At 51.2% G+C, this 25635-nt stretch overlaps 2 protein-coding genes across 3 annotated transcripts in view; one reads left to right on the forward strand and one right to left on the reverse strand.

Annotated features, from left to right (window-relative positions):
- Nucleotides 1-10536, forward strand: part of Bin3 (bridging integrator 3) — a 42210-nt gene extending 31674 nt beyond the window's left edge. Inside the window, exons 5-9 of the mRNA XM_051160785.1 lie at nt 2024-2160; nt 2670-2710; nt 7532-7673; nt 7832-7966; nt 10176-10536. Of these exons, the coding sequence (XP_051016742.1) occupies nt 2024-2160; nt 2670-2710; nt 7532-7673; nt 7832-7966; nt 10176-10322 (602 nt within the window). The 3' untranslated portion in view covers nt 10323-10536. The remainder of the gene's footprint in view (nt 1-2023; nt 2161-2669; nt 2711-7531; nt 7674-7831; nt 7967-10175) is intronic.
- Nucleotides 10537-11159: 623 nt separating this feature from the next.
- Nucleotides 11160-25404, reverse strand: Ccar2 (cell cycle and apoptosis regulator 2). Of its 2 annotated transcripts, none has more exons than XM_051160787.1 (20): nt 25347-25404; nt 25054-25145; nt 24548-24639; nt 24205-24319; nt 23920-24049; nt 23639-23735; nt 19381-19500; nt 16547-16769; nt 16359-16472; nt 15947-16110; nt 15381-15552; nt 14931-15158; nt 14601-14834; nt 13881-14025; nt 13470-13549; nt 12966-13136; nt 12738-12849; nt 12465-12653; nt 12151-12356; nt 11160-11949 (listed from the first exon to the last, which is right to left on the reverse strand). In XM_051160787.1, exons 1-20 carry the CDS (start codon nt 25402-25404, stop codon nt 11905-11907), a joined length of 2787 nt encoding a protein of 928 aa, XP_051016744.1. In that variant the 3' UTR covers nt 11160-11904. The 2 variants fall into 2 exon arrangements, with proteins under 2 accessions (XP_051016744.1, XP_051016743.1); XM_051160786.1 differs by having other exon boundaries at nt 11162-11949; nt 13470-13552.
- Between the last annotated feature and the right edge of the window lie 231 nt (nt 25405-25635).

The raw sequence follows: 25635 nt of genomic DNA on the forward strand, positions 1-25635 counted from the left end.
ACCTTAGCATTTTGAAGTCTAGAACAAGGCCTGGAAATGTGCCTGTGACACATTGTGACACCGGTACAGTGGAACTAGGAACTTACTACAAGTCACTGACCCAACAGTTGAGGAAAATGAACTATGCCTTTTCTGGCCTCAGATTATCCCAGGTTCCCAGAACAGGCTCTAAAATCCTTGCTGGTGCTATGAAAAGAGCATCTTCCATTCAGTAGTGATGTGACTTCTGGAGTTTTCAGAGTGATAAGCTTCTGCAGTCTTTTTTTTTTTTTTTTTTTTTTTTAAGGGCTTCATCCAGAAGCTTTGCAAGGACCTCAGAAACATAAGAGGAGGCCCAAGATCCTTATTTTCCCCAAGTTTCAAAGACTGCCAGTCCCAGGGGCTAGGCCCTGTGGGCCATGGACCCATTACCACCCGTCCCTGCAGGGCAGAAAGGCTATGGACCAGAATGGGTGTGTTGCATTGGACTTTAGACCTGGTTGTGCCCAGCGAAGTGCCCCAAGCAAATGCAACACCTGAGGCCTGAGAATGTGAGTGTTAGGAGAGGAAAGGGTAGGTGGGAAGAAAACCTTCCACTATCCAGTGACTGGTGAGATTTTTTTCATCAAATATTGGAGAAAGAATAATAGGAGACATTTTCAGACATGTTTGCAATTCTGTGCAGATTTTTATTATCTTTTGACAGTGCTGTTTGTGGTCATTTGATAAGTATTTCTTTCTACATTTCTTCAACATTTCTGGCAAGTTTACCTTTCCCCATCTCTCTCCCCCCCCCCCACACACACACAGTTGGCTCTCTTTGCTTGGTGACTGTAACCCCCTACCAGCTTCCATGACACTCTGGGCAGCCCAGTAGACACAGCCTCTTAAGGAAGGACCTGGGCATGATGGTGATGGTGACCTCTGGTGGGGCCTGGGCTCCTCCCACATTGGAGTGGCAAGGCCCTCCGCGGGGAGCCGGCATTGGCATGGGCTGTATGTTCCACTCGTGGGATGGCAAGCAAGGTCCCACCTGTAATTAGCTGGGAGACGGGTCTCCCTCCATCCATTCGAAGACACTTTTCCAATTTAGTGTCCTTGAGGCCACAGCTCTTGTAACACTTGCTAATATGGTGGTGTGAGGGTCAGCATTTTTCCCCCTTGTCAGTGTTTTAGAGAGTAACCATGTGCCTTAAAATCAATAGCATCTTAAACGCTGTGACACTCAAGTAATAATAAACAAAGTGAGCCCCAGCCAAGTGTGGTAGTGCATGCCTGTAATCCCACTATGAGAAGGCTGAGACAGATCGCTGCAGATTGGAGGCCCATCTGGGCTGCACAGTGAGGCCAGCATGGACTACAGTGCACAGTGCAGTTTAAAACAACAACAGCATTGTCTTCTATTGCTTCTCAGCCTTTTGGCCACGATCATGTGCAAAATTTGTCTTGTGCACTGATATTCGGCCAGCTGTGTTCAGAACCTGGAGTGTCCAGTGCTGAGCCAGGCTCTCCTCTAGCCTCTCCGCTGTCTGCTCCTCAGTTTCATGTGCAAATAATGGGGAGCTAAAAACGAGCCCCAGATCAAGAACCTCAAAGCTACCAACAGGTCCCCACCCTCCTTGGTGCCACCTGTGATGTCCAGATAGCCCACAGCACCTCAAGTATTCACCCTCTGTCCAGCGGTGATAAGTGGGCTGGCCCTAGTGTACACGAGAGTAGAGAGAGTCCAAGTGGGCAGGAAGCCAACCTGCAGTACAGGCTCTTGTACTCTGGAGTCATTGAGTTAGCGTCTTTGGAGCAGAAATAGGTCGTACAATTTCCCATCTTCTTGGTCCTAGAACGACCTAGAAGTTTCGCTATCTGGTGATCCAATACTACATGGCTAGGAGTTGTGGGGAACACCAAGGACCATGTCACATGGCTTTTTGGAGCCTCATTGTTCTGGTAGCTGTGACATAGGCAGAGGTACTCAGGTGAAGAAATACTGAGGACACCTGGAACCCTGTCCCTCTGGCAACTCACAGAGCGTTTAACTTCTTAACAGCCATGTCCAAATCTGCTGTGAAGATATCCCTGGATCTGCTCTCCAACCCCCTGTGTGAGCAGGACCACGACTTTCTGAACATGGTGACTGCCCTAGATACAGCCATGAAGCGGATGGATGCCTTCAACCAGGAGAAGGTGACCAGGTCTTGTTGCCAGTGGCCCATGCTCACCCCCTCCCCCTTAAGCCAAGCTAAGTGCAGTGTCCATAGATTGTAAGTGGTACTGGGGCTTTAGCCTTCTAAAGCCCAAAGGCCCCAAGCCCAGCCCTTCCCAAACCAGACCAGTTGGCTGCCCATGTCTCCTGTGAGGCCCATCACTGAGGATCGCAGTGAAGCCAGGAGGTGCTTGCACAGCTGTGTTCTGCCGTTCTACCTCCACATCCCTCCACACTGAGCAAAGCCACTACAAAGCCTGACCTTAGAGCAGACCCAGCCCTACCTATGGCTCTCAGGTTCCCTGGTTGGCCTCTCCACCTCCTCTGGTAGCAGAATATAAACACTGTACTGCCTGCCTGTCCCACCCCATTCCCTCTTGCCCAGCTCTATGGATTCTGGCCTCTGAGGAACCTGAGACCTCCTCTTTTAGGCAGAGTCTGAAACTCCCCATCCCCCAGTTTGGATGCCATTACATTTTTCTCTTAACAGGTGAACCAGATCCAAAAGACAGTGATTGAACCCCTGAAAAAGTAAGTAAGGTCACCCAGGGGATGGGCCTCAGGGCACTTGGGGACAGCAGATCAGCTAGCCACTAGGAAACCAAGGAGAACAGGAGGGACACCAGCCGTAACTGCCTGTCCCATGGTTGAGGCCCCTGGTTGCTCGGGGGCACAACATGGCCTAGTCACAGTCTTTAGGGACAAGGGCTGCTCATTTCCGTGGTGCCAGACACTGCCCTGGTGGTTGTTTTGGCCCCTTCCCCTTTGCCTCTGGTTGGGCCCCCAAGAGACCCAGTAGTGGCTGATTTCAACTAGCAGAGATCCTGGCCAGCACTCAACAGACATGAGCAAGGCCTTTCATCTCACAGCCGGCCTGGGATGCAGCTGCCTGCAGCACTCTGCCTTAGAAACGTGGGGGTGGCCGCACATGGGAAAGGGTGCAGCAGCCGCCCCGCCACAGCCCGCATCCTGCATAGGAAGGTCCCCTCACTCATGACCTGTGAGAGCAAAGAATTCTGTGAGGCTCATTTTCGGTCCTGCAGACCCTGGTCAAGGAGCAGACAGGCTTGTCCTATGGGGTCCCCAGGGGAGGAGGTTGGCCCAAGCCTTGCCTTGAAGCTCCATAGAGCTTCCTCTCTCCTGGCCTCTCCCAGCCTGCTTTGACCTAGAAAGGCTCCCGCGCTGCGCCAGCAGCTGCACTTTATTACCTCTTCCGTGGTGGTCCCTGGCAGTTGCCTTGCCAGGCCTGGGCAATGAGCCTCAGCTCCATTATCATTAGGCCAAGATCAAGCTGGCGGGAGATGAAGAGAGCAGTTTTTGATCCTACAGTCTTTGGGTGTTGGGGAGTGCTAAGTTACTCCTTCCCTGTTCAGGCCCAGAGGTGGGATTAGGAAAAGCCCCCTAACCTTGCCAGTGCTCTTTCCCAACACTGGACCCTCAGAGCACCTGCAGCTGCCATAAGGCAGGCCTGGCCCGTGCCCATCATCATCCCAGCCTCTCATGAGCTTGGGCTCTCACACCCCAAACCACAGGACCCTACATGGGGACCTGAGTGCAGAAGTAGCTGTTCGTTTGGTCTGGTCTCAGAGCTGGACAGAAAGATCTCAAAGGGAAAGGCTTCTGTACACGGAGTACTCTGGGGTACCAGAGACGCAGGGGGCCCAGAGCAGCCACAGGCACCCAGAGTTGGCAGAGTGTGGCAGGACTGCCAGCTCAGAGAACTAGGGGGTTGACTACCTTCTCGATTTCACAACCAACGAGGCGGCATTGAAATCGGATCCCTGGCTTCTGCAGCCAAGTGGAGAGAAACCCCCGGCTGTTTCCCACCGAGCTAGCATCCCACCACCTGCCAGGAAGGTGGGGGTGTGGCAGAGGGGGCGGCCACCATCTCCGCCGTGGATCCGCTGACCTCTGTGTGAGCCTCAGGCCTGGCTGCCTGGCAGGTTTCTGCAGCCCACAGCCAGCATACAGCCCCCCCCCACCCCCCATGACCACATAAACCACCACTGCCTGTTCCCTCCTCCCCACTTGCTTCCTTATGCCAGGAGAGAAGCTCCCAGGGACCCCAGCACCGGAAACAGGAAACTGCAGCTTTCCTGTCCTCTAATGAAGATCATGGCCACCCTGTCGCCCCCAGTATCCCCCTCCCGCAAAGGGGGCTCGGTCTCTAATCCCCCAGTCCCTGGGTTGTTCACATGTCGGATGGGGATGCTTTCAATTTCCCTTTCCTGGTGGGTGGAAGATCCCGGCTGTGTGGGCACAGATGAGGAGTGGCAGGCATTCCCCACCAGGCCGGCTGCTCCCAGCCCACCTCCCAGCCGGCCTCTTTCCCTCCCAACTTTCTCTTCACCCCACGCTTTTACCTCCCTGGGGAGGGAGCTTGGTGTTCAACCTTATGCCAGTCAAGAAACGGGTACCTCCTAGGCTGAGTTTCCTGAAACCCTGACGTAGACCTGAGCACACCTCCTGTCTTTGAAAATCCATGTGAATCAGACCTCAACCCGGTCCGCCCAGACTGGGAACTCTGGAGAGTGGGCCCGGGTGTGTGTGCTGCCGTATTGAGCAGTAGCAGTGTCCCAGCTATTCTCACTGGCCTAAGTTCGTTTTCTCTGTAGATAGAAAGCCAGACTGATTCCTTGGCGTGGCAGAGTTGGTGCCTAGAAGTAAGGCTAGGTGAACTAAGTGTGCATGAGGATATATGATTTGAGCATGGCCAGGGAACAGAGTATGGCCTGTCTATTACCACTGATTTATTAAGCGGCAGCTGAGACTAGCAAAGGAGCTGACTTTCTCACCGTGTGTCTCTGGAGCAGAGAGCAGAAAATGCAAGCTTTGTGCCTAGAGGAGGCCCGGGCCTATGAGTCCTCCTTGCCAGGAGGTGAGCAGGAACCTGGGAAAGGTCCAGACACAGGGGAACGGTCTGCACCAGTACCTCAACCCCTAGTTAGCCCCTATCCGGAGTGGACCCTGCTATCAGGTAGTGGGCAAGATCTGTCCCTGGCTGAGAGGTAGAAGATAAGAAAGTGAGGTTTGGCAGGACTGTGAGCAGGGATTCCTTCCTCCATCACCCCAGGATGCACAGGAATAGCCCCCTCAGATGAAAAGACCACTACACCTGTCCCTCATCTCAGGGGCTCCCAGTCCCAGGTGCAGACCTACCCAGAGTTTCCTTTGTTAATGATTCCTCTGTAGTTGCCTGAGCTGCTAATGAAGCTCAAATCTCAATCGATTCTTAGTTTGAAGTAGGAGACAAGACCTGAGGAAGACCTGTGAGTCCCCAAAGAATCAGGAGCCACTCACAGGGGCCGCAGAGCCAGTTGCACCGGCAGAGGGTGGTGGTCTTGATTCCTGCAGGCTATTAAGCAGTGCTGTGTCGCCACCACACCCCCCACGGCCTGTGGTCTTCCAAACCCCCGGTCTGTGGCAGCCGTGCTCCCTCCAGCACTGCACTTCAATGTCCACTTGCGTCTCTGTGTTCTCATGAGCTGGCCAGGTCGTGATACTATTCATCTTAGTATTCCTGGTAGGTGGGACTTGCCCTTGAAGATGACAACCGTGGCAAGGGGCTGGGGCTAAAGCTCTGTATCCGGGGCTGCGTGCCAGCCAATATTGCCCCACGGCCGTTAAGGCAAGATACCCTTAACGCATTGCTTTGTTCTTGTGATAGACCCCCACCCCCATAGATGAGTTCCGATGAGCAAAGGGGAGAGTGTGTGGCCGGACAGGAAAGCACTCCACCCCTGCCTCCTGCGTGTCTCTCATTCTTACCCTGTCTCTGACCCTGGCCCTGGGGCCACCCAAACAGCAGGCTGCTTCTGACCAGAGGACCAGGCGGCTGGGGTCCTTTGTCCTCTTGAGATAGAGGGAGCGACAGGGTGGTAGGTTCTCAGGCCCAAGGCACCTGTTCCCTCAAGCCACACACTGCTCAGCTGCCCAGGAAGGGCAAGGGGCTCCCGAGCAGCTGAATCACACAGCTGCCTTGCCATGGGCAATGTGACTAGCTTCTCCCAGTGTGACCTGGTGATGCCTGGTCCCCACATTGATTTTGCACATTTCACACCTGATACCTGGCCAAGTGTGTATTCTCTCTTCTCTAGCAGGAGTATTCATTACTCCCATCTGTGTGTCCTTGACTTGTTGAGGCTTCTAAGTCCTGTATGTATGATCATGTCCTGTGAGAAGCAGGGGTTGGGAATAGTGTCTCCTGTGGGGTCTGGACCTACTGAAGACAACCTAAGCATTCAGATGTTCCCTCAGCTCTGGCTGGCCTTATCCACTGCCTGGGGTCCCAGTGAACCTATCTTCATCCTCCTGACTTCTGTTTGCTTTGTCACCCTCTCTGGGCTCCGCCTAGATAAGCTGACTCTTGTGGCCCCAGGTCGCCAGCTAGTGTCTCTCCACCTCAGTGACCAGAGGTGTTAAATCCCTTGGTGGTTTGTCCATATCATACCAGGCTGTCAGAGATCCTGGCTGGCACCGTGGCCACCTCGCAATGTGGTAGGAAAGCCTTCCACAGCACTAACCCAGCCACAGCCCCTCAAGGCTTTACCCCATTTTCTCACTTCCAAGAGACCGCCTTGCAGAAGTACCTTACTTTCATCCCTCATCTGTGTCAAGAATGTTTTACTCTTGCCTGGTCCCCCAAAAAGTACCTCTCCCCTGGGCCTGTCCAAGATACAGTGGCCCTTCATGGGGGAAAGGTAGCCTTGGTGATGATAGGTAGACTCAGATGCCAAAACATTTCAAATACAGCCTTCTCTGCAGGGCCATGCTGTACCCTTCTTGAGTCATGTTGGGTAGAGGGCCTAGGACCATCTTTCTAAAATGTGCCTTTTCCCTTTGTTCTTTTAGTGGGAGAACCACAGCGTTAGTGTTTCCCCGCAGTGGGAAGGAACGCTTACCAGGATCTCATCCTTTGTTGTCACTGTCAGTGGCTCTGTGATGTAGTAGAAAAGATGCTGGCAACCTTGGACACTCACGGTCTTTCGGGGCCGTCATCACTACTTGATTGCGGTCCTAGCTTGCCCTGTTTGTTCGGTTTCCTTTTGTTTTTTAGAATCACAGAGCCCTGCTGTCCTCTGTGATAAGGTTAAGGGTGTTGGGGGGGGGGGTGGGGTGATGGGGGGGGGACAGCAGGACAAGGAGCACTCTCATTCACAGCCCACCATTTGAGTCTGGAGAGAGCCCTCAGTCCTGTCCCCCTACCAGTGCAAGTCTCAAAGCTTCAGGGCTTTGTGGGACTGGCACATAGTAGGTGTGTCCTACATGGTTCTGAGTAAGTGGTGACTGTCAGATCCACCACCCCCCCCCCCCACGTGGCAAGCCTCTTTCCAACCAGGCTGTGCCCAACAGGTTTGGCAGCGTATTCCCAAGCCTCAACATGGCAGTGAAACGGCGGGAGCAGGCCTTGCAGGACTACAGGAGGCTGCAGGCCAAGGTGGAGAAGTACGAAGAGAAGGAGAGGACTGGCCCGGTGCTGGCCAAGCTGCACCAGGTGCGGAGGGGGCGGGGAGGGGGGCTGGGAGCAGCAGAAGCAACAACCGTTGCCACCAGGCCCTCCTCTCAGGACCAGCAGAACCAGGACACTAGCTATTTCCACCCACGCCCTGCTCCCTTCAGTGACAGCCTTGACTCCAGGGTCTTCTTCCCCAGGCCCGAGAAGAGCTGCGGCCCGTTCGGGAAGACTTTGAGGCCAAGAACAAACAACTCCTGGATGAGATGCCGCGGTTCTACGGCAGCCGACTTGACTACTTCCAGCCCAGCTTTGAGGCCCTGATCCGGGCACAGGTGAGGCAAGGTTCTCCCCTTGGGAAATCCCATTAGACGTAGACATGCGCTGCATAGACAGCAGTGCCTCCCTGCTGCAGGCACTATAAGAATTCATGTGGTGCCCCAGTCAGCCCTGGTGCCCAGCCCTGTCATAGGCAGGGTTCCTTTTTTGTTTAACTCTTTCTCCTTTGAGTTCTTCCTCCCACGCTTAAGGAGTAAGAGCCCAGGCTGTGTCATTAGCCACCACTTTAGCTGACCAGGTCTTCTGCAGAGATGATTGGGAGGGCAGTGGAGTGACTGCCTAAAGGCCCAACAGAGTTCCATTAGCCTGAGACCACAGGAGCCCTAACTTTGAGCTTCTTAGGGAGGGTTCTGAACAGGCCCTGAGATGCTGGCTGCTAGATATGATGTGCCCCTAGTGGAAAGACTAATGGAGTGCAGGCTAGTAAGGGGGTAGCAGTCAGAGAGGGTAGGACACAGGCCAGAGCCCAGTGTCTCCTGCCACTGAGATGGTGGGTCCAATTAGGATGACGTGCAGCTCCTGCCCTCCCTTCCCCATTCCTCGTCAGGCAGTTTTTAGCTAGGATTGTTCTCCCAACTGGCAAGATGGGAGAGGCGGTGGTACTAGAGCCAGTAGCAGGGCTTCTCCACGTGGACCAACACTTAACTGGTTGCCAAGCTAAGGCTTCTTGTCCCCAAGCTCTGCCTGCTCGGCTTCTTGTCGTACCTGCGCCTCTGGCGCCCTCTAGTGGACATCATCATTCCTTGTTGCTTTCATAGTCACAAGTCCTGGGTAAAAGCCTGATTCCCACTTCCAGCCTTCATTTTGAGGTGACACCCAAAGCCATGGAGTAGAATGCTTGACATCACGAAGGGGTGGGCTGGAGCCTGGCCTTGCTAGTGACATGTTTTCAGTGCAGTGCTCTCTAGGGAGCGAGACAGCCCACAGAAGCTGGAGGGTGTGCTACTGTTGTCTCTGTAGGTGAGGGGTGCCCTTCAGCTGCTGCCCCCTTTGTTTGGATGAGGAGGGGCTCAGAGAGGGGAGATCTGGGCCTGCCCTCTTTTTCCATGACCCCTGCTTCTGCTTCCAGTGGCCTGCACCCAATGTCCCTACCCCCCAGATCCTTAGAGGAAGCTGCAGAGTGCCCGGGCAATGGGGTACCCTGTAACCAAGCAGCAGGGTAGCCAGGGTTGTTTACCACCTCCCCTGTGCCAGCCTCCTCCTCACCCGGCTGCCACTGCTATTAGTCACTAGAGAAGTGAGCATTCCTGGTGACTCACCAGGCAGCATGGCCCAGGCAAGGAATTGGGGGGCCCCAGTACTTGGCCCAACAGAACCCAGCTCGGGTTCAGGAGACTTTTAGGATGCTACTTCCCACTGGCCCTTGCTGCACAGCCACCCTCCCAGTCACCATCTTCCCGGTTCTCAGATGGAAGGAGAACCCTTGAGACAGTCTCAAAGTTCAGGTGCTTGAAAAATGCGGCACACTTCAATGAGTATGTGCTATCATGTCAGGAAGTAGAAACTGAGGCAGAAATGGCCTCTGACCTCTGTGGAAAAGTCATCTAGCATCTGGAGAAACTCTTGGACCTGCCTCCCATCTCTCATGTTGTTGTCACTCTCACCACCTTGCTGGTGCTTTTCATCCAGGCAGCTTAACTGGGTTATGATAATGCGCAAAGGTTGGAAGGGGTGGAGTCTGGGAAGCTGTCACCTCCTTCTCTTGGACTTCTAGAACCAGCTCACAAGACTGGGAGCCAGTGTATGCCATGTTCTTTTTCCATGTCCAGAAACCCCTGGCTCCCTTCCTAGCTTAGAAAAGGCAGCAGACCCCCAGCCTGCCCTTGGCCACATACTACTCTCTGGCACCCTCAAATGCATAGTCCCCCTGCTCACAGTAGCTGTTCAAGGGAGACAGGTTTAAAGGATAGGGCGTCCTTCACCACAGCCCTGTCCCCCATGGAACTATGGATGCCCTACTGCCCGGAGGTCTTGATAAACCTTTCTTTTCAGTAGACATTCCCAAAAGCCTCAGCTGTGGTTCACCCCTCCCTCTGCTGCGAGGTGATAGGGTGAGACCTGGGAGGTGGGGGGCAGGGGGAGTAGGTGGGAATCCTCTCAACCCCGGCAGCCAGAAGCAACCGGGAACCGCGTGGTTGCGCTGCCGAGTGGGTGCTCTGTGGACCCAGGGCCCAGCTCCTGCAGCGGCTCTTGCCTCCCACCCAGGTGGTGTACTACTCAGAGATGCATAAGATCTTTGGAGACCTGACCCAGCAGCTTGACCAGCCAGGCCACTCCGATGAGCAGCGAGAGCGGGAAAACGAGGCCAAACTAAGTGAGCTCCGAGCCCTCTCCATCGTAGCTGATGACTGAGCCCCTGTCCCTCAGGAGTCATCAAACACCTTGGGACACAGATGACATCTCTGTAGGCTTTGCTCTTAGCGGGCATGGATTCATGGACCTCGCAGTGGCCAGCCAGCTGGAAACAGGTGACCACTGTTCTATCTTGCCAGTCCTCTGACTTAAATGTCTCCCTCTGCTTGAGCCTGACACTAGGAGCGTCACAGGCTGCTGTGTCCCTGTGTCCTGTGCCCAGTGCTGATAAGGAAGGTAGAGAAGCCCCAGGGGCCTTTTCACTTCCAGAGCCGTCCAGGGTGTGCTCTAGTGTCTGGCCGCAGGAGCCTTTAGAAGGGCCTGGGCTCCCTGTGGAGCTTAAGGCCTTAACTGTCTACCTCCAGAGGCCCCACTCTAGGAAAGCCACCCTCCCCCTCATGACTCTTCAGACTGTTGGGTGAGGCACAGTGCCCTGGGGAGGAGAGTTCTTGTCCCTTAGCTGTGCTGGCCCCCTACAGATCCAGTGTAGGGACAAGCCCCAGGTGTTTAGCTTTCGCTGGAGCTGTGGCTTTGTCTAGCTGCCCACGGTACAGAATGTCACACGTTGATCCGCTGGCCTTGAAGCGAGGCTTGTGTCTCACCTGTGTTATTGGAATTTTATTTTCAAGTAAAGTTTCCAGTAAAACATTAGTGTGTTTTAAATGACACCATGGAAGAGTCACCACAGCTTTGCCAGAGTCCTGCCACTTTGGCAGAGGGCCTTCACTCAAATCACAACCTGTGGCAGCTTACTGCCTGCATGCCTTCTAGAGCCTTCTGGACAGCACTGAGGATTGGCGAGCGGGGAGGACACAGGCAGCTTGTAAGAAGAGCTACAAGGACAAACCTGGTTTGTTTTTTGACTTTGGTTTATTTAAAAAACAAAAAGCCAAAAAAAAAAAAAATACCAACAAACAACTTTATATACAAAGTCAAACTGAAACCATGGATTATGGAAAGAGGCAAGAATTATGGGAAACGGAAAAGGGCGAGGCCAGAGCCAATACCACATTCTGAACACAAGAGCTGGAGAAAGAAGTGCTGGTTCTTCTGGCAAGTTGGGGCGGCTGGAACACAGTGTTCTGTTGGCAACTTTGACCCAACGCCGAGTGCTTCCTAGCATGGCTCCATCACTAACGGACTCCGGAGCCTACGGGGCTCGTGCCGTCCACAGGAAGGGCATTCTTGGCCGCATGAACTCTACGCCCATTCCTTCCATTTATTGGCATCAGACCTTGTTCCTGGGCTGGAAAAGCCTTTTCCTCCCATCTTACTCTAAAATGGATGAGGACAGGAGACAGCACAAGACTACAAGGGCCCTGGGAGAAATTCCAAGGTTGAGGGCAAAATGACATTCTAGGGGTGCAAAAGATGTTGTATTTAGTTGTAGCTGGAACTGGGGTTCCTCACACATCCATCCACATAGCACAAACCCCATTCTGATAGCTTGATGTCCCCTGCAGAGGCTAAGCACAGAACTCAGCCACCCCTGCTGTGGCTCCCAGGCCCTGCTCCAGCTGCTTCCCGGTACCAAAAGGGCTCTAACGTCATGGCTCCATCGCAGACCTCACTAGTCGGCCACTCAGTTGCTAGGCGTTGGCTCCTCTTTCTCTACCCAGCTGTCAGCCTGTATGAGCACATGTAAGAATGGTGAGGCTGGGGCTTCTCCCACGCCCTGCCACTAGAGTACAGGGCACTGGGAACAGCTAAGTCTCCTAAGATCCCAGCAGATGGAGGACCAGCATGGCAAGGAAGGGCGGGCTAGCTCCACTCTGCAGTTCGCATGGCTTCACCAAAAGGAACTATTGCCACCCTTTAGCCATCCTACCTTTTCAACCATCCGCTGCATCTCAAGGTGCAGCGGCGCCAGGCGCCTGCGGAAGTCCTGCAGCTGGCGCTGAAGCTGGCTCTTGTGCCGTTCTGCTGTCCGGGCTGTCTCCTCCGCCTCTGCCAGCCGTGCCCGCAACTCCTGCATCTCGGCTGCCAGTGTCTTATTTGTCACTTCAGTGGCTGAGAAACGGTTATGGCTCTCCTCTGTAAGGTAGGCATGACAGAAAGGCTCTGCTCAGTCACTGGAGCGTGGGGCGAAAGCCTGAGGCCTACGGAGTGGTACCTCCTTACTGCCTGTGCCACCGCACTCACCAAGCTTCAGTTCCAGTGTGTGAATCTTGTTCTCCAGGTACAGGCGGCCACTGTCGTGCTGCTCCGCACGCTGCAGCAGGCTCCCCACATTGATGAGGCTACCATTGTGGGGCACCAGGCCTTTGTGCTCTGTAGGAACAGCACCTGGCTTTGTGCTCTTCCCTGAAGGAGGCAGTAGATCCAGGTTTCCTAGAGGAGACATGCATGATGTCAGGAGAGGGTGGCCCACCACGGCCCCAGTAGTCCCTGCAGGCCCCAGAGCACAAAACCTACCAAAGAGCACCTCTTCTGGAAGCCCGTCATCCAGCGCCTCAGCCCGGCTGTACTGAAGACTCCGGTACTGGCAGATGTTCTGTGTCACCACTCTGCTAACCAGCTGCTTGGCCTACAGAAAACACAGCAGGACAGCAACTGGCCACACGCCTGCCTCAGGGAGACCCGAAGCCTGCAGGAGCCCTGAGAAGGCCATCCAGAAGGACAGTGGGACAGAAGAGAAACTACCTGCTCCGCACTGAGCCGGATCCCCAGTGTGAGGAGGACCCGCTCCAAGTCTCGCCGGTGCAGGTAGCCACACCAGTTGGCATCAAGAAACACAAAAGCCAGAAGGCAGTCCAGAGGGAGCACAGCTGAGGGGTCCAGAGGGAGCACAGCCGAGGGGTCCAGCTCCTTAGGCTACAAAGAACGCAGAGGAACGGACTTTAAAAACAGTTCGCAAGGCTAAAGGGCACAGGACACACACAACCAGGAGCTGCTGACAGCCACAGGTAGACTTCATCTGGAAGCTCAGATGTGGGGCCACAGGCTTCTGTGGGCACATTCTCAGAAGAACTTGGCATGTTTCCCTGGTCAGATCTCTCTGATCTACCCTGACAGGGGGAGGAGTACTGGCCATAAGTCAAGAACCTCCGCTGGTCTGTTGTCTGGGGCAGAGGTCACTGGTAGGCCCCTCTCCCAGGAAGGGCCAAGCTTCCCACCAACAAGGCACAGAAGGAGACCAGGTCTCACCATGTCCTGAAGAGAAGAATATTCCATCTCTGACTGGTTTGAGGCGACAGAGCGAACCTCCGTTTCCTCCAGCTTTGCTCCTGCTACAGAAATCCCAAGCTCAGCATATAGCAAGGATGATGGTCTACACCCCTAAGAGCAGTGTTCTCAAACTGGATTGTGAATCCATTAGGGTTCAAACAACTCTTTCATGGGGTTACATGTCAGTTACCCTGCATATTAGATATTTGCATTTTAATTCATAACAGTAGCAAGATTACAGTTATGAAGTAGCAACAAAAAGAATTTTACGTTGGGGTCACCATAATGTGAGGAGCTGTATTAAAGGGTCACAGCCTTAGGAAGATCGAGAGCCGCTGCCTAAGAGGAAACTAACACAACCAACCCCAGAGAGCGCCACTGCCCACACACCAAACTCCTCCTCTCCATCGTCCCTCAGAAGCAGCAGGTCTGGGTCCAAGGCCATCTCACAGAGATCCTCAGCTGCCTCACCCCGGGCTTTGTCCTCCTCTTCTCCCCCTGAAGAGGGCCCTTTGGGCAGAAGCCCATCTTCCTTCTAGAAAAGCAGACCAAGGTAGTGAGGAGGAGAGGGAGTCTTGTAACGCTGACTAGCAGTTGCTCACACTCAAGTATCGGCTGGGTGCTCATGTGCTGGGCTCACGGGTCTAACCACACCAGGATTCAGATCAGCAGGGGCATATCTAGACCCCTGAGGTATTTCTCAGTTGTCAGTCTTAGTTCTAGAAGCAATCATGTGTACATGACAATATTTGGACAAGAAGCCAAGTTACATTTTAGAAATGGCTAAAAACCAGTTTATCCACCTACCTAACCATCAGGCAATCCCAACTCCTAAGCTTCCTGACTGGCATTTCTGTGCTGCCATGGCCTACTAGCCACAATTCCCTCACTCTGGATACATTTCCTGGCTGTGTGGCTGCAATGCAAGGGTTCATCTTTCTGGGCCTCAGCCCATCCTCAGCTTCCAAAGAATGGGTTAGATAAAGGAGCAATGCAACGGGACATGCAGAGTACCTACAACTGTGTCTGACACGCCTGCGGGACTTGAATCATACTAGGTACACTAATGTGTGGGCCTCAGCCCAGCCCAGGGCTGAGAACAGTACTCACCAGTGGGTTGTCTGACTCGGCAGCTGTGCCCTCAGGCTGTACCTCATCCTTGGACACCTTGACTGCCTCCTCTTTGACAGCCTCCTCTTTGACTACATCTTCCTTGGCTGCCTCTTCCTTCTCAGGCTCAGGGGGAGACACAACTTTTTCTGGAAGGCTCAGCAGTGTCTTATAAATCCTATAGCCAAAATCCCTTTGCAGCATCTCTACAAACAGCTCGGCCAGCACCACTACCTGTGGGAAGAGGGGCAGGAACCGAGGCATCAGGGAAGAGGCCGAAGGTGCCGTACTGTCTCTTCATTACACTTGTGAGCACTCTCCTGCACTTGCCTCAAAAGAGATCCTTTCTTTTGGCCTCCGGTCCTCCACAATTCCATGGAGAGACAGGTTGACACAGCCAGGGTGTGCCATCACAGCAGGTTCTAGAGGAGGCGGAGGGGCCTCTGGGAGATCAGTGTCCACATCTTGTTGTGTGGTGGCCTCCGTAGTCTCTGGGTTCTGTTTAGAAGTATCTGCTTGCTCTGACGCATCAGGGGCCTGTTCAGTAGGCTCTGCTTCCTATGACAATAGCTCAGATGTGACTATCTGGGCCCTGAGGTCAGGGCACCTACTTTTGAGCTAGGGGCTCACGTAGCTGAGGCTAACACCAGATGCTCTATGAAGGTGAGAGCAAGTCTGGCCTCGGGATCCTCCTGCTTCCACCTCCCCTGTGCTGGAGTTAGCGCGCTGTCTGTGCCACCATGCCCAGCTTCCCTGCGTTTTCCAACAGCCTCGCCTTACCCCTAATGGCTCCTGGGGTTGGGGAACTGCCTCTGTGGCTTTCTGCTGGCACAGTGCCTCCCACTCCTCCAAAGTGGGCATGATGGTCCACACATCTGGCAGGTACACCACTACTGTGTGTAACCGCCGGGGCGACCCTGGCTGCAAGTACTGAAACTCGGCAAAGCGCCACCTGTTCACAGCAAAAGGAAAAGAAAGTCCTCAACTGTGGCATATTCACAGGAATCCCACTCACAGACAAGTACCTCTGTTTCCAGTCAGCATTCCATACGCACATGCTGCATGCCAAGTCATAAGTACAAACATAAAGCCACACGCCAAGCCTCAGTGGTTAGGCAACAGGGAGATGCAGTAAGCAGACAGCACATAGGAGCACTAAAGCATTGAGGAGCACTGGGTGTGGCTCAGGGGTCAGCTGCCATCAGTGCTCACAGCCCTGAGCACTCAGTTGTCTATGAGCAGTTAGGGGTAGGCAGCCATGAGCTGTGGCAGGAGAGAACCCAGAGGGCAGAAGCCAGGCTCCTGACACCCCACAGCGAGCTGGCCACATGGGGAAGGCCACTCACCATTTGGTGCAGGTGCTCAAGTCAATGCCAGTCTGGGCTTGTGCACAGCGGATGGCTGTGCGCACCAGCACCTGTGGGTCTGCCTGGGGGTCGAGGCCATCCAGGGAAGGAGACCACTCACCCCCAACCAACACTGCCTCTTCTTCTTTCCGGCCCAGCAAAAACTGCAGAGAGATTGGGAATAGCGAAACATGGCCTGCGTCTCCCACAGTGAGGCAAGGCTGCAGCCCATCAAGAACTAAGGCAGCAAGGGGTAGTTAGGGCCATTCACTCGAACCAGAGGGGGCATCTCTATACTGGGCCTTTAGCTCCAAAACACTGAGGGTCTGTGTTAATGCACAGGAGCCTAGCTGTTGAAAACGTGACAGACTGACCAGCCAGCACATCTCGCCTCCTGTAAGCCAGCCCTTACCTTTAGCTGCTTCAAAGGATGCTCTGGTGTCTCCCTTGGCTCAGCCATGTCGTCCACAAACAACATGCAGCAACGATAGAACTCCTCCAGGCCCGGGGAGGAGAGCAGCAGCACCTGTGCAGAAGACAAAGTGCTCAGCCACATTCTGCCCCCGCAAGGTGACGGTCACAAAAGCCCAGTCAACTGACCTTGGAACTGTAAGTGGGGTCACTGTCCACAGGGCTGGGCTCAGCACCAGTGTCTGGAGCCGCCTCCTTCTCTGAAGAGACCTGGATCCGACTTGGGTGGTGGAGGGAAAAGGGCTGGCTCAGAGGGAAGGCTGACAGCCAACTCAAGTGAACAGAAAGAAAATCCGAGGGGACCAGGAGGCTGCGGTAACGTCGTTGAAGTTCTAGGAAGTCACAGGTAGGACTGCAGGAAGACAGCAAGGGGATCCGCTGAGCAAACACTCGAGCATTAAAGAAGGAGCTAGAGAGACTGCTCAGAGGTTAGGAGCACTTGCTGCTCTTAGAGGAGCTAGGTGTGAGTGCCAGGAGCTACATGGCAGCTCAGAGTTGTCTAACTTCAGGTCTAGGGGATCTGGCACCCTCTTCTGACCTCCATAAGCACCAAGCACACGTCTGTCAAACATACACATAAACCATTTAAAAAATATTTTAAACAAAACTGCAGAGCCCAGCAGAATGGCTTATAGAGGGTAAAGGTGTTTGCTGTGCAAGCCAATTCCAAACCCGTGCAAAGGTGGAGAGAGAGAACCAACCTCACTCGCAGGACTGTGTCACCCTCACCCCTTCATTTATTGACACAATGAATGAATGAATGAAACTGCAAAAGCATTTTTTTCAGTTTGAGAAATAAAGACTCTAATAAGGGATCTCCCAAGGGGTAAGGATGGGCCCTTTATGATCACTTGATTATAAAGTCCCATAGCAAAGAAAGTAAAACTGGGGAAGAAGGGGGGGGGGGATGACAATATATGATACAGAAATGGTCATGGTCTCTTTTTTTTTTAATATTTACTTTAATTATGTGTATGGGTACATGCACATGTGTGCAGGCTCTCTGAAGCCAGAGGCAGCAGATTCCTCTGGAGCTGGGGGTACAGGCACTTGTCAGCTATTATCATGTGGGTGCTAGGAACTAACCTCATGTCCTCTGGAAGAGCAGCATGGACCCTTAACCACTGAGCCATCTCTCCAGCCCCGGAAGTGGTCATGGTCTTGATAAGCAACTTACTAGTCAGTAACAAAAAGCTCAGCTGCCTAGGAAAAACTGTAAAACCCTACATTACCAAATCCCTCCCAGAAAAATAAGCACATGAGACATGAAAGCCTAGGAAAAGGGTCTTGTCACCTGTAGATGAATGTTAATTCAGAACATAGCTGTTCTAGCAAAAAATCACATTCATAGACAGGGGCAAACAGATCTGAGTTCAAAGCCAGCCTGGTATAGAAAAAGTATCAGGTAAAGAAAAGCTTAGGTCCAGGCATGGCGGTCCATGCCTTTAATCCCAAACAAAGGTAAAGTTAGTTTGTAGAAGGAAGCACCCATGTTTGAAAGTGATGTCTAATTGAGTGGCAGAAAAGGTGATGAATCAGAGATTTGACAGAATAAGATACGCCCTACTCTCACGAGAAGAGAGAGGAAAGGGAAGCTACTTAAGAGGCTACAGAGAGAGAGAGAGAGACAGTTTTTACCAGGACAGTAATAAAGAGATGGGTTGCAGAGAGAGAACTCAGGTGAAGACAGAACAAGCCAGAAAATGAGAAGAACCAGAAGATTAGAGCACATTGCTGAGTTAGTTTGAGGCCAAACAGCAATTCTGCGCCAAGAGAGAAGCCAGATTGAATAAGTCAGCTGGGAGAAGAGTTTTGAGGAAAAACAGCTGAGTTAAACCAACCAGCCCAGAGCTCAGAAAGAACAAGTAAGGGTGAGCTTATTTAGTAAGTTTCAGAGGCTAAAAACATTCTAGGCCTAGATTAGATTGTATGGAGGCTAGAAGCTTCCAAGGCTAGGCCTAGGTTAGCAGAAGGAAACAGTAAACCTCCAGACAATAATTGAGCCAGGAGAATAAAAGGTACTTTTACAGTCACCTGAGTTTCCCTCTGTCTCCACATGGTAGCTCACATGAATGAACACACATGTGAAAAGTTTATTACTTTCAAAGCATTCTTTCAAAGTGTCAAACTCACTTCTAGTTAGAAATGCAAATCAGAACAGCACTTTTCACCAGCGAAATTACAATGAAAAGGTATATGAAGGCCAGGCGGTGGTGTGCATGGCTTTAATCCCAGCACTTGGGAGGCAGAGGCAGGTGGATCTCTGTGAGTTCAAGGGCAACCTGATCTATAGCATGAGTTCCAGGACAGCCAAGGCTGCACAGCAAAACCTTGTTTCAAAAAAGAAAAAAGTAAAGAAAAGGAGTATATGAAAACAGTGTTGGCACAGCTAGGCGTGGTGGCACACACCTTCAATCCCACCACTGGAGAGGCAGAGGCAGGCAGATCTCTCTGAGTTTAAGGCCAGCCTGGTCTACAAAGAGAGTCCAGGAAGCCAAGGCTACACAGAGAAGCCCTGTCTTCAAAAAAGAATACAGTGTTCGCAAAGGTACAGGAAACAAGGGCTTTGTGCCAGTGCTGAAGTGGTAGCTGTCCAGCTCCGGGACAACTGAGCCTCTCTGGAAGAGCCTGCCTAAGCCCGTCTCCAAACAAAAGGCTAGGCAGCACCTACGGAATGCTATCTGAAGTTTTCCTCTGGCCTCCACACAGGTACCCAAACATGCATGTGAACCCACACACATGAACAAATGTGCATGTGTCAGAACAAGACTGGCTAATATGCATTAACACAGAGCCTACTCGAAGATACAGCAAACCATGCACAGCAGGTTCCAACGAGTTGGTTGATTTTAGAAGAGGCTGCCAGACTACACACATTCTAACACATCCGAATAATCCAAGTCTCATTTACCCCAGAAACCATGGCTTGTACAAGTCTACAGCCCGTCCCAGCCTTCACTTACCTGTCTACAGTATAGGGAGTGAGATGAACCCGGTAAGGAGGAAGGTCATGCCTCGGTTTCTTAGCACCCCAGGGCTCTCCACCAGCCCGCTGTTTGCGTTTCTTCGAGTCATAGTCATCACTGGAGGTTGATCCATCACCAGAAAGAAAAAGCCACATTGTTACACATGCATCCAGTACAAAAGAACTAGAAAATACCTGACTCCTCATCATTAAGAAATGAACACAAGTAGTGTGTAGCTCAGTGGTAGAACACTTGCTTGACCTGTAGGAGGCCCTGGGTTCAAGTCCAGCACCACACAGACATTAAAGATAGGAGCCATGCTACCAAATAGGTGACAGATTATTACACATTAAAATAGGAAAGTAAACTCATACAAACACAAGGTACAGCATATATACAAAAGGCAATTATAAGAAAGAACGGCTTTAAAATAGAGCTTGGTGACCTAAATTTGATCCCAGAACCCCCATGATGGGAGGAAAGACCCAATCTCTCTAAGTTACCTAATCTCCACACATATATGCTTACAATAAACAAATGCAAAAAAAAAAAATAAATAAAACTTCTTTAAATTTAAATGCCAGGGCTAGAGTCATGCTCTAGAACCTTTACCTGCTGAGCATCCTGAAGGCTGCATTTTAGAATTGTCATTATGTTTTAATGCACATACATGTACAAACAGCATGCCACAATACACATGTGGAAATTGGCTCTCTCCTTCAACTATTTGGGTCCCAGGGATCAAACTTAGGTCATCAGGTTTGGTGGCAAGTAGGTTTCCCTGCTCAGCAACCTCTCCAGCCCATGTGTTAGGATTTTTGAGACTGTCTCCTACTCTACAGCCCAGGCTGATCTCAGATTTACTATGTAGCGCCAGGCTAGCCTTGAACTCATGGCAATCAATCCTCTAGTACATAAAGAACTAGAAGTGTGGGGATTAAAGGTGTACACCACCACACCTGGCTTAAAATAATTCTTATTTTATTTTGGCTTTCAACACAAGGTTCCTCTGTGTATCTTTGGCTGTCCTGGAAGACAGCCTAGTAGACCAGGCTGACCTCAAATTTACAGAAATCCACCTGCCTCTGCCTCCCAAATGCTGAAATTAGAGGCGAGTGCCACCATGCCCAACTCTTTTTTTTTTTAAAGAATAAAAATAAATATTTTTAACTGGATAAAAAGGAGGCGAAAGCAAAGCAAAGAAAAACATCTTTTGCCCCAGTAATTTTATGTTTGAAACACTATCCCAAGAAGGGGAGGAGGCATATGATGCAACAATACCAAGCCATATAACGAACGGCGTTCACGCAGCCTCACTGACACCTGAGTGCTACAATGATGATTCAGCCACCAAGATGTTGCTTCAAGAGAGTCCTAGTTCTCAGCGGTGTAGCCACCAGTTAGCTGCTCTTACTCAGGTAAACACACCCACCCCGGTCAGGTTAGCAAGCCTAAATAGCAACCTGATGTAATGTAGTAAGCCAAAAAGAAAAAATGTGAAGGTAAGGGGGGGGGGGTACGTTAGGGAGGTAGGAGGAGGGGAAAATTAAAGTGGTATGATAGATATACATTGTATGCATATATGAATCTGTCAGAGGAAGTTTAGAATATTCTTTAAAAAGAGGTAGATTCAAGGCAGGGGGTTGAGAAGCTAATGGAGGGATATAATCAACGTGGATTTTAGATATGAGAGAGTGTGAAATAATAAACTTGTAAAGAAGATCATGCTACCATATGGGAAACGGCTGAACACATACATAAAGATACCTTGAATATCACAGACCATGAACTTGAGCGCAGAAAGAAACTAGAAAGGCCACAGAGAAGGCGCAACAGGAACAGTTTCCCAGTGCAAAAACCACTTCCTAAACTCTTTAATACCTTCCTGTCAACAATGGGACATTCAAAGAAGGCTACAAACTTACCTTTGAATGTTACTATTCCCTTTTTCTTTTGTTTTAAGACAAGGTCTTAAGTGGCTTGGGCTGGCCCACACAGCCAGCAGGGACAGGCTAGTAGCGGGGAAGCCGGGCCTGGCTGAACACACCTCAGCTGCCCACAAGAGCAGCCCAAGGACAACACTATTCCCTGGTCCCAGCACCGGGAGTTTAACCTAAAGCTGGGCTAATGGGCAGACCACCCATGTGGTCAAATCTTTTATAAACTGCCAATTTTCCTCAAATTGACTAATTCCTGACGCCCCTCTTCCTACTTGGCACATTCTCACTCTAACAGGCACAACACCTCCTTTCTCTAAAAGCTGTTAACACCTGAACCACCTTGGCCAAAGTAATACACTGCAGGTGGTGCACCAGGGCCTGGCAATCAGCTGCAACTGCCAGCCACAGCTTTCAACTGAAAGCAACAAGCCCACAGTCATTGGTTTCCAACCAGGTCACATAAACCCTCAAGGTACTTGCTATGGCTCTGTGCTGGAGGCTTTCATAAGCTCACAGAATGAGGAAGGGGAAGGGCCTTGCAAACCGAAGCCCAGGAAGACGCACTGGACAAGCGGTCTAGGTGCACGCCACGTACGCGTCTAGGAATGGAGAAGGGAATAAGGGGTTTCAGTAGTGGAGACGATGTAGAGAGCAACCCAGACAAACCTACAGGGGATCCACAGCGCCCTTTCCCAGAGAAGAAATGCTAGCTCTGCACAGGGACTAGTCCATCACCTCCCTCAACGTTCCTCAGATTAGGCCATGCTTCCTCCAAGTGCTTGCTGCGGGACTGCTTCTCAGCTTTTACCAGCATGTGGGGGACAGGGTGGTTCCCTTTCTGTACAGTTATTTCAAAGAAAATCACTGCACGAGGGAACTTTCTACAGTGATCTTACTAGGGGCAGGGTGCTGAGATAAAAAATGTATAGTCAAGATACTGACATCTCAATCTTAATCAGTTTCACTTTTAAGATTTTTATAAAAAATAAAATAAAAATTCAAGGCAACAAGGAGACAACGGTAGAATAGAAATAAAAACGCAGATAATACTACTTGTTAAAATCAGGTAATGGCTTGAAGATTCATTTTATCTTTCCATTCCCTTTGCAATATATTGAATTTTCTATTATAAGAAGCTGAACAAAAAACTATCAAGGACAGTGAGGCACAAAAGAGATGTGAACTTGAGACACACTGAGCATGCTCCTGGAAATTCCCAAAATTTGCAGATGATAAAGGACCACAGAATGTCTCAAATGTCTGAATCAACCATGCTTGCTGCACCTTAAGCCAAGAAAACTGTCAGCACAGGACAAAGCCTGAACTACTGAGCTTACTACAGCCTGCACACTGTTACACAAGGTGTACACAAAGAATTAAATTAGGATCTAAAACATGCTACAACAGTCCTTTTTTTAATGTTACTGTTTTCTTGTAACAATTCTTTCTATCTCTATGTTACAGACTGGAAACAGAAGGGAACTTTTTAAGTATCTAGGGCTGAGGAGCAGGCTCACTGGGTAAAGTTGCTTGCTACCCACAAAGATCTCCAGCACCTATCTCAAAGCTGGTGTGCTGACACAGTCTGCGATTCCAGTGCTGGAGGAGGCAGACAGGAGGCTATCTAGGCCTTGCAGACTGGTCAACCTAGCCAAATGGCAAGCTCCAATGAGACTCAATCACCAACACAAGCAAACAAAACCAGCAGAGTACAACAGAAGACACTGAACATCAACCTCTTGCCTGCACATACTCCTGCACACACCACCATACAAATTCATAGGACACACATGTGCACACAGTATCTCAAAACCAAAAAAAACTAAAAACAAATGAATGCATAGACAAGCGAGGCACGGTGGCGCACACTGTAAACCCAGCACATGGGAAGTAGAAGAGAATCAGGAGTTCAAGGTCCCCTTTAGCTACATACTGAGTTCAAAGCCAGCCTAAGCTACATAAGACCTATTTCAAAATCAAGTATCTCAGCTGGGCAAGTGTGGGCAAACACCTATAATCTTAGGACTAGGCAGACCCCAGGCTCTCCATGAGGTCAGGCTGCGCTACACAGTAAGACCTTGTCTCAATCAAAACTACAAAAACTTTCAATGTAACATTTTGAAATATAAGAATACTAAATCCCAGCTTTTGCTGAGGTAGTATATAAAGCTGCGCAATTTGTATGTTTGTTTCAGTGTGTCTGCCTTTCAGAAAGGGGCCAGGTGCTGTCTATCCACAGAAAGAGATAGTGTCAACAGGTGGCCGAGGTGGAATATGGCTCCTAGAGGGAGATGCAATGCCATTCATCCTCTCACCTTCGGCCCTGGTCCAGTCTTCCATGAGGACCCCGAGCAGGAAACCTGTTCAGATGGCTCAGGTGAAGGGTGTGGGACGTCTGGAAGAGACTCAGAGCTGAAGAAAGGAAACAGCCAGTGACTCAAATATCCTTAAACCCTATCCAGCTTCCTCCTCCTCTTCCTGGGTAGAGAGGCACCCCCCTTCTGTTCTGAGAACATCTATATAAAAGTAACAAGCCCTTTCCTCAAAAGAGTACCCCATAAGGCCACACCCCAACTTGCATGCCACCAGTACTCACGCTTCTGAGGGAAAAGTGGGGGAATGCGGTGAGGTTGAAAGATCAACTGGGGCTGAGCTCCCAGGATCCCTTGCTTCTGGCCCAGAGCTGCCACATGCAGAAGCGGAGGTGCTGGAGACTTCAGTAAGGGCTGAAGGAAAATAGCAAGTTCAGGGCATCCCCGCATTAATAACATGGAGAGACGGCCATTCCACCCGCTCAACAAAAGAAAGGATTATGCCCAATAGTCAGGACTTCCTTCTCCTGCTCCCCTGTGCAGTGCACATGCTAAGGAGAGAGAGATACCTGGTTGGAGAGCGTCTGCACCTTGACAGCATTCCAGGGCACTGCCTGGCCTGGGTTATATGCAGCCTTCACCAGCACCTTCTCACCCAGCTGGGGTAGTCGGCCCTTCACCACACTGCCAGCAAACAAACCGGAAGGCCCCATCAGGGGGGACCCTGGACAAGCTACCCTGACTGCCCCTCAAAAGCCCTTCCCATCAAGATTTCTCACACCTTGCAGTAAAATAGCAAAGCAGTGGCTTTAAGGAGGAGGCCAACAGCGGGGGCGGGGGGGGGGGGGGGGGGGGGGGGAAGAGAACGGAACCCAACCACCATTCCCAGAAGAGACTAGCCCTCCAGCCTACCTTAGCTGAAAGAAGACTTCTTCATCCACCACCCCAAAGTAGTCATGCAAGCTGGTAACAATCCCAGTGAAGACCCGCTGCTTCTCCCCACCCTGCAAGACAAGAGCGTAGGTCAAAAGCAACCGGAACAAAATCACGCCCTGCCGCTAGGGCCCTCATCTCTAACTGCAATGGACCCAGCTTGGGGTATTACAGGGACCTTCACATGGAGAGAAACAGAGAGATAGACACAGCCTATCTATGAAGAGGCGAGACGCTTCTAGGATTTTCAGTCCTTTAAACCCAAAAGGCACCAAAAGATCTCTCTGGGGCCAGATATTAAAGATTTCCCCAGTCTAGGAGATGTCTAGTTCCCCAAAACTGGCTTACTACTAGGACAAACAAACAAACAAACAAAAAACAAGAATGTTGACCCATTATAACACAAAAAACAAAAAGCAACAGAGATCGAAACAAACTAGGATAGCCCCCAAAGGGGAACTCACTAGAAAGGGCACTCGACATACCTGAAGGTGCCTGGCATTTTGGGAGAGGTCTGTTGCCACAGGAGGAGTAAGCAAACCAGGAGGAGGGCCCAAAAGAGATGTTGAAGCCGCACCTATGGGGACAAAGAAGCAACCTCCAGGAACTCCACCTGTCCCCCCTAAGCACTAAAGACTGGCTGAGGATCTTGTAAACCCCAGACGTCAAGGTGGCTCCAATCAGCTCCTCAGACATTCAGGGAAACACCCAAGAATCGTATTTTTGGAAACTGTCTCCAGAGGGCGTCCTGAGTGCAACCAGGTAAGGAGATAAGCACCTGAGAAGTTTCTTCCCCCTGGAAGTGGGTTGATCCTCTGGCGCTTAAACTGGGACATTGGGGATGCTGTCCTTTCAAGGTCTTGGGGGGAAACCTTCAATCAAAAAAGAAAGACGTTAACAGCTTGAATGGAAAACTTCATCTATTACAGGGAGGGGGGGATGAAAAATCTTAGTGAAGTAAAGCTTTAACGGTGAGGAGGTGGGCTCTAAAATGAAGGCATGGAGAGGAAGAAATGAAACAGGTAATTATGTTACTCAGTTTGTTCTCACAATAATTTAGTGGTGGG

The sequence above is a fragment of the Acomys russatus genome, chromosome 18 (assembly GCF_903995435.1).
Source record: "Acomys russatus chromosome 18, mAcoRus1.1, whole genome shotgun sequence".
NCBI classification, from domain to species: Eukaryota; Metazoa; Chordata; class Mammalia; order Rodentia; family Muridae; genus Acomys; species Acomys russatus.

Excerpts from the sequence above, each read along its gene's own strand:
- Ccar2 (XM_051160786.1), bottom strand. The coding sequence starts at position 25,404 with ATGTCCCAGTTTAAGCGCCAGAGGATCAACCCACTTCCAGGGGGAAGA. Across the intron at positions 16,111-16,358 it reads ATCCTTTGAAGCAGCTAAAG|TTTTTGCTGGGCCGGAAAGA; the intron begins GTAAGGGCTGGC and ends ATCTCTCTGCAG. Across the intron at positions 13,137-13,469 it reads ATTCTTCTCTTCAGGACATG|CCTAAGGAGCTGGACCCCTC; the intron begins GTGAGACCTGGT and ends CGTTCTTTGTAG.